This window comes from Vitis vinifera, chromosome 1, assembly GCF_030704535.1.
Source record: "Vitis vinifera cultivar Pinot Noir 40024 chromosome 1, ASM3070453v1".
In the NCBI taxonomy this organism is placed as follows: domain Eukaryota; kingdom Viridiplantae; phylum Streptophyta; class Magnoliopsida; order Vitales; family Vitaceae; genus Vitis; species Vitis vinifera.
Genome location: NC_081805.1, coordinates 26,666,089 through 26,678,244, shown reverse-complemented (window position 1 = coordinate 26,678,244; position 12,156 = coordinate 26,666,089). Strand labels below are relative to the sequence as shown.

The window sequence follows — 12,156 nt, the reverse complement described above, 5'->3', positions numbered from 1 at the left end:
GAAGGAAGGATACTTGCTTACTCGATGATTTGATCTTTTTCCATATATTTGTAAAGACAATTAGAACTCGCGAGGAATAATTAGATTATGTTTGGTGGTTTTCTCATATTTGATATTATCATAAAAATTAATAAAGAAAATGATATATAATTAAAATTTATTAGAAATTTATATATTTTTAAATTATCTATTCTTTACGTGAAAGAAAAAAAGTGAAACGAATTTAAATAGTGTATAAAAATAATTTATTAATTTTAAATCTATTTTTTATTTTTTTTATATTTTTCTCACTTATTCCAAGGGTAATCTCATATATTATCAATATCATTAAATAATCGGGAAGGCTTACCCCTAAAATCTTTGTTAAGCTTCAAACACCAGATGTAGTCTTTTTGGGCTTTAGCCCATTGGTCCGGTCCAATGCCTATCGCAAAGACCCAAAACAACCTCGAAGAGTCTAATCACTCGTTCTAGCCGACGACAGAAGCAGGGGAAGAGAGAGATGGCAGGTGCGTTTTGGGGGACGAGGGTGATGGAGATAGTGAAGAAGCACGACTCTGGAGGCCTAGTTTGGAAGAGAATAAAGCTCACCACCACCCGCAAAGCCAACGCCAAGAAGCGGCTCCTCAGGGTTTGGCAGGTTGGGATTTATGCTTCATTAGTATTTGTTCTCGGTTATTTCGTTTTCTTGCTTGATTTGTAGCTATTGGTTCGGTTTATATCATCAATGCATCTTTTTTAGAATGCCCATTTCTTGTTTTCCAAGATTTTGTGGAATTGGGCTTTGAGGGTTTATGATTTTTATGGGTGTGTGTTGCACTAGGGTTTATATATCATTATTTGTTCGCTTTTCTTTTGTTTTCTTACTTGATTTGTCTGTATTGTTCTTGCTTATTGGATAGATGCTTCTTTTCTAGAATGCCCATTTCTTTTTTTTCAAGATTCTGCACAAATGGGGTTTCAGGCTTTATCATTATGATGTGCATGTTGCTCAAGGGTTTATGTGTTGTCCCTGAAAGTTGTATTACGGTTTTAGTATATGTGTGTCGTCCACTTCTTTTCTGCTTTCTGGTTGATTTATGTTTATGACTTTTGCTTGTATGATTAGTTCATTTGTTTGGGATGCCTGTTTGTTGCTCTCAAAGATTCTGGGGGGGAATGGGCTTTGCGGATTTATGACTATGATATGCATAGGACGGCTTATGTATTGCCCAGAAATTTTGTTGGGGTTTTGGCATATTGGGGGGTTTATGATGGCGAGAGTACGACAATGGTGTGCCCTTGGGAGATAACACAAATTCGATTTTCTTTCTTTAAAGAAAATTCATGCCACCCAGTTATACGCAGATAGATTTAAGATAGTGGTGAAACTGCATGCATTGTGCAGTCTAACCCAGTGAACTCTCTCTGTATCAGCTAAATTGATTATAGGTATTTTCTTTGGTTTACAGTCATGTTTACTTGATGTCATGATGCGTGTTCAGAGGAAGATTTAGGAGGAATTCTAAAAGCATAGAAAAGAACGAACGAAGAAAAAAGAATATTCGCACTTGATTTTAATGGGTAATTGGTAACTAATACTTGATTTACAGGAAATGAATCAGTGAGGAATAAATCACTATTGGCTCTTGATTAACTGGTTTCCAGATTAAGTAGGTTTTCATCTTGTGGATGCATGTTTTCATAGGTCTTGACATATATATATATATATATATATATATATATATATATATATATATATATATTGGTCATTCTGAACTTGAGAATTGTCTATCTTTTATTGTTGAAGAAATAATGACATTGTTGCCAATTTCTTATTCATCGAATTCTTATTGCATAAGTCTGATGGGTAATTGAGATAAAATATACAAGAATAGTGAAATTTTTTTGCCACCTTTTCCAATGAAAATTTCATCTCCTTTGGCACGAAACTCTTCTTCCTCAGCTTCTCCCTCACCCCTCATAGAGTCACGTTTCTTTTCCACTTAATTTGAATTTATATCTTACAACATTCTAATAACATTCCTTTTCCCTTGTAATTTGCTGTTAAAAATTAATGAACAAACTTGTGTCTTGGTTTATTTGTTCAATTTAGTGTTGTCTGTGTTGATATTCTCAAATTTTTGACATGGATTCTTGATTGTTCCATAATGTTACTGGCTTTAGTGCTTCACATGTCAAAATATTTGAAGTAACCTACAGAAGGCTAGACTAAATATTGTTCATGGCAGGATGGATTGTGTTGCATATCATATCATTTAGTCAGTATTTAGTAATATCTAGTGTGGTGACTTCAGCTTTTGAAATGGTAATGATCTATTCTGATAAAAAAACTAGTAACAATCTGAGGTGGATAACCTTGCTAAGATTACGTCAACAATGATGCAGAAACGGTTTTTGAGGTTTACGTTTATTAAACGGATGCTTTGGGTCTAATTGATATGATGAAGTGCTCTAAAGGAGATGAAACTAGAAAAATATGTATTTAAAAAGTTTAAAAAGGAGAATAGAAAAATCAGGGTGCAGAGAATGGTGTAATACCAAAGAATCAAATTGTTGTTCCTCTCAGAAAATTGGAATCATATTATAGGGCATAGTAGGACTCAGTATTTAGTAGAATTTGACGGAATTGTAACATATTTTAGAAAAATAATGTTAATAAATGCCAAATTAACTCAATGATTTAAGGGTTGAGAATTGTTCAGTCTCTAAAATGAATGAGTAGAATGGATAAATGTACTGAAAGAGAGAGCTTGTTCTTTTGAAAATAGGAACCCACTAGGCCTTTTAATCGTTATGAATTTCAAAACTTTTTTTTTTTTTGATAGACAAAGAGAAAAATAAATTAAAACATGCCAAAACAGGGGGTGCTCTCTACGTACACAAGCAGTATACAAAGAAAGCCAAAACATGGCAACAAAAGAAAGAAAAAACCTAGAGAGGAAAAAGCTAACTAACAAGCCAATCACCCAAAAAATTCAGAAAAGAGAGATAGTCCAAGTCCAAAAACTATTGAGACCACTCAAGAAGAGACCCAAAAAAAAGGTTCCTCAAGCAAGTATCTGACATCTCTTCCTCTTGGAACGTTCTTTGGTTTCGCTCTCCCCAAATACACAAAAAAGACAAATAGACGCCAATCTCCAAACTGCTCTCCTTTTCTTCCCTAGCCCCTTAACTTTTCATTTTAGAAGCAGATTTCTCACTGAAGCCGGAAACACCCACACCACCCCAAAAGAAGAAAGCAACAAAGTCCAAAGCTCCCTGGTCTTACCACAATGAATTAGGATGTGGTCCGCCGATTCCTCATTCTCTTTACAAAGACTACACTTATTAACCATAGACCAACCCCTCCTCATTAACATATCTATGGTAGAAATTTTACCCTAAATTGCTTCCCATGCAAAAAAAACGAGTTCTAAAAGGGGCATACAAACCCCAAACCTCTTTGGCTGGAAATAAGGGGCTATTCTCATCCTTTAAAGACCTATAATAAGATTTAACATTAAACTTTCCTCTCCTCTCTATCTTCCAAAGTAAAGAATCCTCCCCTTCTTGAACCTTTACTGCAGAAACATGATCCAAAAAACGAGTCACCTCCTCTAATTCCCAATCTTGGAAGGATCTTCTAAAGTGCACCTCCCAACCCCCGCCTCCACCTCCTTGTCTCCCCCAAAGATCAGCCACTACAGCAGAATTATGGGTTGCAATTCTGAACAGCAAAGGAAAAGATCCTTCAGCTTAGAATCTCCTACCCAAATGTCCCACCAAAATCTTGTGTGTCTACCATTTCCAATACGAATACTAGTTCTAAGAAGGAACTCCTCCTAACCCTTTCTAATGTCTTTCCAAAAGCCCATCCCATAAGACTCCCTCACCTCTCTAGTGGTCCAATCCCCTTTCTCCTCTCCAAATTTACCAACAATGACTTTCCTCCAAAAACTCTCCCTCTCTAGATGAAATCTCCAAAGCCATTTTCCTAGCAAAGTATGATTGAAAACCTTCAAATGCCTTAACCCCAGCCCTCCATGCCTCTTATCTTTGCAAATAACCGTCCATCTTACCAAGTGGATCTTCCTTCTCTCCTCCAAATCTCCCCACAAAAACTCCCTTGGAATTTTCTCCAATCTAAGTCTCACTTTCCTTGGGATTACAAAAAGCGACATAAAATAGATGGGGAGATTTGAGAGAGTGCTCTTAATGAGGGTAAGTCGACCTCCCTTAGAAAGATATTTTTTTTTCCACGTAGCCAATTTCCTCTTAAATCTTTCCTTTAGAACATCCCAAACTCCACACAAATTATGAGGGGCTCCAAGAGGTAACCCTAGATAAGTAGTAGGGAGATTCCTTACTTTACACCCAAAAACCGCAACTACTCTATCCACATCCTCCACTCCCTCAACTGGAATAATTTCACTTTTCTGCATGTTTATTTTTAGGTCTGATACCACTTCAAAACAAATAACAACCCACTTCCAAAATTCCAACTGGTCCTTGTTATCCTCGCAAAAAAGAAGAGTGTCATCTACAAACAACAGATGGGAAATTGAAACCCCTTCTCCACGTCTCCCCATTACCTTGAAACCCCTAATGAAACCTTTCTCCTCAGCTCTTGATATTAAACTGCTAAAAGTTTCCATAATTAGCACAAACAGATAAGGTGAGAGTGGGTCTCCCTACCTTAGGCCTCTAAACGTTGAGAAGAACTCTGTGGGAGTGTCATTCACTAAAACTGTCATTCTCACAGTTGAAATGCAGAATAAAATCCAGTTTCGCCACTTGGGTCCAAAACCCATTTTCTCCAAAACGGAAAAAAGGAACCTCCAGTTTACGTGATCGTAAGCCTTTTCAATGTCCAATTTACACACTAAACCTGCACCGGCGCTTCGTTTCCTTGAGTCATGTTGAATATAATGTATATATAGTGTACAATCTTTCCTTTTTTAATATAGGTTACATGTATGGTAGTTAGTTCTCCTAGGCTTGTATATATATATATATACTTCTCAATTGTAAGTAGTTAATCTCATGAATGAGAATTAAGGTTTTTCTTCTTTCTCTCTCTCTCAACAAGTCAATCGCCCTCATTAGCTACCAAAATTGCATCCAAAATCTGCCTACCCCACAAATGAATTTCAAAACTTATAGTTGGACTAGAAAGGAAGAAATCAATATATTCTCTCTCCTGAAAGTAGAACTTAAGGAAGTTTCAATATTTATATGTTGCTAAACCTTAAGTAGAACTAGAAATGTAAGACATCAATATATCCTATGTTAGAAAAAAAAAAAAAAACAACATATCTTGTAGATAGATGTTCCTAATGACTTAATTTTTATACCGAATCGAATTTGGAGATATCAAAAGAATATCTAGTTAAGAATCTTTATATATGATATTTACTTTGTTTCACATAACTATATATGTATATATATTTTGCGTAGACAGACATGTAGACTACAAAATGGTGCACAGAGATTTTGATTTGCATCTTAGCCTAATGATTTCTCAGTCCTACTTATAATCATTTTTCGAAATTTCAATATCTGAATTTTTGGAAATTGCTTCTGTGTTTCTTGCAGAATGAAGCTGTACTGAAGGTTTGTTCAGAGCCGCCTCCTTCAAAAACTTCAGCGCCTGGTACCAATGTAACTGGGGAGGCTGCCAACTAGAGCAGCCAACAACCAAGAAACGAAATGAATGTGAACAGAGTACTATGGTGATTTCTGGCTTTATAATGCCAAAATATTTTTGCCTCTATGTTTTCCTGATTAAGTGTAGTCATATCATGACTGACCGCATTGTTAGTTCTTCGGCTAGGAGAATTTAAGGAATTTATCAGTTCCTTGATTGTTTAGAATGGAACAATATGGCAGTTCTTCAGTCATTGGACAATATGCTATTGTAATCTTGCATCATCTTGGCACCTCTGAATGAGATTCAGTTTTACACAATTAAATATTGTATTCTTTACTTGCTAATTGTGTATGCCAAGCGCCGAGCCCCTTACTGTTTCTGAGCATGCAATATTTCCTGAAACGTGCTGTTACTGAAACGGACAATTCTCCTCCGGAGTATACATTTCAACTGGACTATATATTTGTTAATATATTAGAATGTATTGTCTAAAAGGAATGTAGGTATTGAAAGCCCTTGTTTGGGACGATGGGAACAATAAGATATATCCTAAATTTTACTTTTATCGTCTGGAAGTATAAGAGGTGTCCTGTACCTCCCGTTCTGACACTGAAACTACTGATAGCGTTGCTAGGTGTCATGTACTGGGATGACATAAGGGTGTTGAGTTCTTGCCTTCCTGGTTAACTCACCTCTGAGATCAGGTCCACTATTTCTTTGGATGGCTCTGTGTTTCCTAAGAAGTAATTGTTTTCTTTTCTTGTCGCCTTCTTATTCTTAAGAGGAAGCAAAATATAGGATTTGTGTTCACAAGTTTGGTAGCAGTAGGGACTAGGGAGTTTATGTGAAGTTGGAGGTTACTTATTCTGTGGATATTTGTTGATGGCATTGCATCACCTTGTGAAGGATAAAGTCCCTTCGTGGTTGGAACGGGTTAGGAAGTTGTGGTGTATTTTTGGGGGAATCTTTACTCTTGCAAATAGAGTCATGGGGAAGGATAATATAGAATCTTGTGGTACAGTGATGTGGTCCATTTGGGGATTGAAGAAAAATGAGGTTGGATGGAAACATTGACACGAAATCCACCGAAAGAAAGGCTGAAAAGTCCCTCCAAGTCCCCTTCTAAAATCAGAGGACTGATTTTGACATTGAAGAAATTAGCATAAAACTTTGAATTCCCTTTTCTGTGTGTCACTGTAATGCTTAGAATTTAGGGAGATACTTCTGCTCATCTGTATTAGACCTTGTTTTTTCAGACGCAACCTCCACATGATGTTCTCATATCCGTGCCCTTACCTGAAATACTGAACTTTTGGTTATCTGATTGTTTACCTTTCTCTCTTTACAAATTGTCTGATACATGCAACTTAGAAGATTCAAGATTGTGATAGGGAATAGGAGAAAGTTGATGTTGAAATGTATTGCTTGCGACTGCCATATATTGCATTTCATTAGAAAGTAAGCATCCTAGACTATCTTGAGTTGCAGACACAAGACATCACACAACACTGCACCCCATCCTGCAGGCCGTTACCATCCCATGCGCTAACCTCCCAATGATCTCAGCATCTTGATCTTTCGTTCAACGTGCGGCACCCTCTTCCTTAGGCAACAACCCTGAACCCCATTGACCATTTATTCCCAACTCTCAACTGTCCAACCAATTCATTTCCTCTACACAGTTGGCATAAGTACCCAAAAGGGTTCATCCCTGCTGCAGGCCAACCTACCACAATCGTCTCAAATCTTTTACCTAGTTTTTTACTCTCCTTGTGAATGCTCTGTTCTGATTATTGATTTATAGATGACTTGATTTGGGTAAACTTTGTCTGCATAATTTCTGTGATATATGATATATCTTGATGGTGGGATCTAGGTTGATTGTTGACTGCAAAATTTGTATGATCTGGGTTGAGAAATACATCTTTATGTTTACAGATGACATGATTAGGGTAAAGTTTAAGCTGATTGAGGGATCGTTTGCTGCATAATTCGTATGATTTAGGTTGACAAACACATCTCATTAGAGACCCCTTCAATCAGGATGAGGAGCCCACTACATTTATAACTCATCTGGGTAGATATATGCTTGTTATTTGAATGTTGTTAAAAAAATGGAGATGTCATTGTTGCAGAGATACCAAGCAACCCCCTCTTTAAACTTAAATTGTCCAAACAAACAGCATTTAAAAGTGGTTGGTTTTGGAACCGGTCAACTTACATAATTTGATATTACATTCCCTGTCTGCTAGGCAATCCTTCCGAAAAATCCCGAAACTACCCGTATGCAAAATGACCCTTTTGTCCCCTCCTCTTGACCTAATCAGGTGAGGCTACAAAAATAGAAAAAGGGGGAAAAGTTTTGTGTGGTCCACCATGAGGGGCTGCCCACGTGATTGACAAAACCAGAAGGCCCAAGTCAGCAATCCACAACCCTAAGCCAACCATGAAGATGATGAAGAAAAGGAAAGGGGGAAAAAAATTTAATAGAATGGGTGACGTGAAGAACTCCAACAGCCTCATTACATGATTCTAAACCTACTGTCACAAGAAACTCTGGTCGGCAATTTTAATTTTGTTTCTCTCTTCCTCTTATAGCATGGCAACAAACCCCTCAATTATTATACCATTAGCCTCTTAATCAAGCTTCATTATTTGCCGTCCCCCCTGTCACACTTGGTCATTCCTCATAGGCTTGAGCTCAATGAGATCATAGAATAGTAAATCCAGCTTCCATATAGTAATACCATTAATAGTTACTATCATTAAGTCCTAAATTATATCGACACAAAAGGGGTGAGTCAACCATAACCCGGTCGCGGTTGTTGCATGTTTGACATGTGTGCGCGACATGCAGAAGAAACAGCTTGTTTAACAAGTATTAGAAGTATAATACATTGAATTATAAGTACAATTTTTCAGGTCAAAGTTGTAGAGCAGTTGGAAGATTGTGTGGGATGATCTCTATTCTTATCTATCTCCGCTATCAGCTGACCCCCATTTTCAAATTAGAGAAGTGGGTCTTGTTGGTGTGCGGTGGAAGAAATTTAGAATCGTACTAGCTGGGTTGTAATTTTTTGTCCGGTGTGTGAGCTAAAGCTAAGAACATTGCTTGAAAATGCAGTAAGATGAGAAAAAAAAATCGTAGGAGAAGCTAAGGTCATTGGCCTAGTTTCTTGCGTTGGGACCCATCTTAGTTTGAAATGCTACAAATTCTTGGCCAAGAAATCACTACCTTAAGTCTCTCTACTTCCACCAACTAGTCCTGCAATTTCAAACTTTAGTTAACCATGTTTTTCTGCAGAAATATACCTACTTTGCCTGCATATTGTTTTGTTTTCTTGTTGTATGTTTGAAAATATTTTTTGGAATGTCTGTTAATTATCTTTGACAGAATCAACCCATTGTTGGAGGATCAGAACTGGGTTCTTTCTGGGTAGTTTCTCGTTTCTCTCTCTCTCTCTCTCTTTTTTTTTTTTTTTTCTTTTTTATCTTTGGGGATCAAAAAAGAAGGGAGAATCTGAAAACGGAACCCCATGCCCTCTCGGGTGATTTTGTTAAGATCATGGTTCTTATTCTTGTGCTCCCCAAAAGGGTTCTCTTTTGACAAAGTGTATATTGGACTATTGTAAATGCATATGCCTCATCTTTCTCCCCCTTTCCCATCTCTCTTTCAAATTTTCTTGCCTTGGAAAATCATTTGCCTTTTGGAAAAGGGAAAAAAGCTCTCAACAATGTTGAATTATGAGTGGTTTTAGGGGGCAAGTTTCATAGCAAAAAACCAAAAAAACAAAAAAAGAAAACAAAAAAGAGAGAGAAAAAGGAGAGATGATCATCACTAATTTTGAAACTTTGGGGATGATTGATTACATAGCATAAACTATACCGTCTGCCAACACCCCTGCTCTCAAAATTACTAGTAATTGACAGTTGATGATGCCGAAATTTTTTTATTTTTTTTTCCTTTTTTAAACCTCTCTATGAAGTGATGATCATTGATTACAGACGAGACTCCGGAAAAGAAGTGGCTGAACATGAGAATTCTTAGATGGTTATTTTAATCTTGGGTGTTTTTTTCTTCTTTTTTCTTTCCAGAAACCCAGTTACTGATACAGCAGGCATTACTGAAAGGGGAGAGTGAGTATATATATGGTTATGGTTTTCTTCTGAAAGGCGAGAAACTATTGCAACTACTGCTTTCTTCGTGTTCTTCTGATTCGGTATTCGACACCTCTGTGATCCCACTTGAACCCGAAGAATTGGAAGAAGCAAGATTAGTATCATCCCTGCCCCTTGTCAAGAAATCATAGAAAACAGGCCTGCTGCTCCTCAACTTCTGAACCACCCGGTTCTCATTGTTGGTTTGCATCATCTCCTCATCATTTTTCGTGCCCCGTTTCTTCAGGAATATGCGGCACAACACCCAGTTCTCCGCTTGCGCCATTGAGCTCTGTAGAAATGGTACAAAAAAACCATCGATTCTTCAGTACTAATACCATACAAATTGGCTATATTTCTTGAAACTGCAGGTCGGAAACTCACCTGAGTTGTCGAGCTCTTTCTCTGTGGGGTGGTTTCAGCACCAACAAGCCGGTATTCGTGCATGATCCAATCGGTTCTCGACCCATGTGGAGGCTTTCCTCTATAAAAAACCAAAGTTTTCTTCATCCCCACAACCTGGTTCCCCTTGGAAGCTACAATTTGCTTGTCAATTCCAGTTGCCTTCCAGTAACCCGAAACCGTGGCTCTATTCGACCGGTTTCCATTCGGGTACTTGGCCTCCCTGGTGCTGAAGAAGTACCTCTCCTGCTCCAAATCACCTGAACAAACAGACCCGAAAACAAATTCATTCATTCAGTACTCTGCATACGCATTGCTATGCTTAGAATTATTCCAAGTTGCCAACTAACCTGGCAAATCCCAAGGATCAGCCTTGCAGACATCGACCTCAGGGATGATGGAGGCGGGCAGGGGGCAAGAATAGGCCTTGCGCTTCAAGTACTGCACCACCAGCTCTTCATCAGTAGGATGGAAGCGGAAGCCAGGAGGCAATCTGAGGACGCCATTCTTCACAAAATTGAGCTTCTCCATCGCTAAAAAAATCCTATCAACTCTAGAGCTGAAGCTGAAGGAGAAGAAGAAGAGACTAGTTGAGAAATGATAACTGATTGAGGTCCAATTCGAAGGAAGACATATGTGGTAGTACTTATAATCCAGCAAAGTAAGAGAATAAGAAAAGAGAGGGAGGAAAAAGGAAGGGAGGGGACTGGTGTAAAGAAAGAAAGAAAGAAAAGAAAAGGCGAAGGTGGGGTGTGGGTTGAGAGATAAAGTGCGGGTTCTTTATATAAATGGTGCGGCGAGACAAGGTCTCGCAGAGGAGGAGAATAGAATACGACGACCCCTTTGGCGTAAACAAGACTCAAACTCTTTCTTTTTTTTCTTTTCCTTCTTTTCCAAATTTTCTCCTCGGATCATGATTTTAACAAAAGGTTTAGAGAGATTAATTAATTACGGCCGCTTTCCAAATAGTTAACGTTTCTTAGTTGTGTTCGACCTTTGTGTGTGGGAATAACCGAAGCTGCTAAAAGGACCTTCGAATCCCCTGTCGGGTTTGTAAAATGACCAAAACACCCTTTCTTCCCTCACCGTGCGTACCCAATAAAATCGCGATGTGGTCTAATTTGTGGACGGTGGGATGGGCGATTCTGTCATCAAGGATCCTAATGAAGGGTGTTTTAGTCATTTCGAAGAAAATTGCCACCCTCGCAGTCTCGTAAGGGTGAAGTCACCTTATGTCATGCTCACAGCTGGAGGGCACAAAGTGCCTTAATTGAGATGTGAAAGTACATGATTACCCCTAGGGTTTTTCTTTTTTTTTTTTTTTTTGGTTTTCCTTTTTTCCTTTTTTGTGGATGCTGAGCATGAGGGAACAGAAATATTTTTGCCTCTATGCTGCGCTGCCAGAAAACGGTCACGAGGGTCCTTCAGATTACTTGCTGTTCCCACTCAACAGTTGGTTTCCTCCCTTATACTCATTCTAATTCAACCATCTTTTTTTTTTTTTTTTTTCAAATGGTTTTTATAATTTAATTTAAATTTTCTGTCTTATTTTCTTTTTTATATATAAGTTTGCTTTCTACGAGACGATAAATCGATAATATAAAAGCTTTTAATTTTATTAAAATTATATCACATACCACTATTGTAATCAGATAATGATTTTGTAAAATATTTATTTCGATAATAATTTTAAAAAGTGTTTTTATTTATTTATTTTTTTTAACACTCTTGAAAGCTTTATAAGAACTCATTTGATATTGATTTTAAACATATTTTAATGAGTTTGACAGTAATTCTTATAAGCGTTTCTAGTATTTTTAATACTTAAAAATGTTTTCCTTTTAAGTATTAAAAATGTTAATAACATTTCCTAAAATTACTATTAAACGTATGTGTCCAATTGATAGTGATTCTATAAAACACTTATATAGTGTATTTTGTAGTAATTCTATAAAAAGTTTATA

At 37.3% G+C, this 12,156-nt stretch overlaps 2 protein-coding genes across 2 annotated transcripts; one reads left to right on the top strand and one right to left on the bottom strand.

Annotated features, from left to right (window-relative positions):
* Positions 1–342: 342 nt before the first annotated feature.
* LOC100264285 (uncharacterized) lies at positions 343–5,954 on the top strand. Its single transcript, XM_002264422.3, has 2 exons — positions 343–640; positions 5,578–5,954. The coding sequence occupies exons 1-2, from the start codon at positions 503–505 to the stop codon at positions 5,665–5,667; spliced, it is 228 nt and encodes a 75-aa protein (XP_002264458.1). The 5' UTR covers positions 343–502; the 3' UTR covers positions 5,668–5,954.
* Positions 5,955–9,444: 3,490 nt separating this feature from the next.
* On the bottom strand, positions 9,445–11,689 carry LOC100259233 (NAC domain-containing protein 83). Its single transcript, XM_002264552.5, has 3 exons — positions 10,543–11,689; positions 10,175–10,452; positions 9,445–10,082 (listed from the first exon to the last, which is right to left on the bottom strand). Exons 1-3 carry the CDS (start codon positions 10,721–10,723, stop codon positions 9,786–9,788), a joined length of 756 nt encoding a protein of 251 aa, XP_002264588.1. The 5' UTR covers positions 10,724–11,689; the 3' UTR covers positions 9,445–9,785.
* Positions 11,690–12,156: the final 467 nt, after the last annotated feature.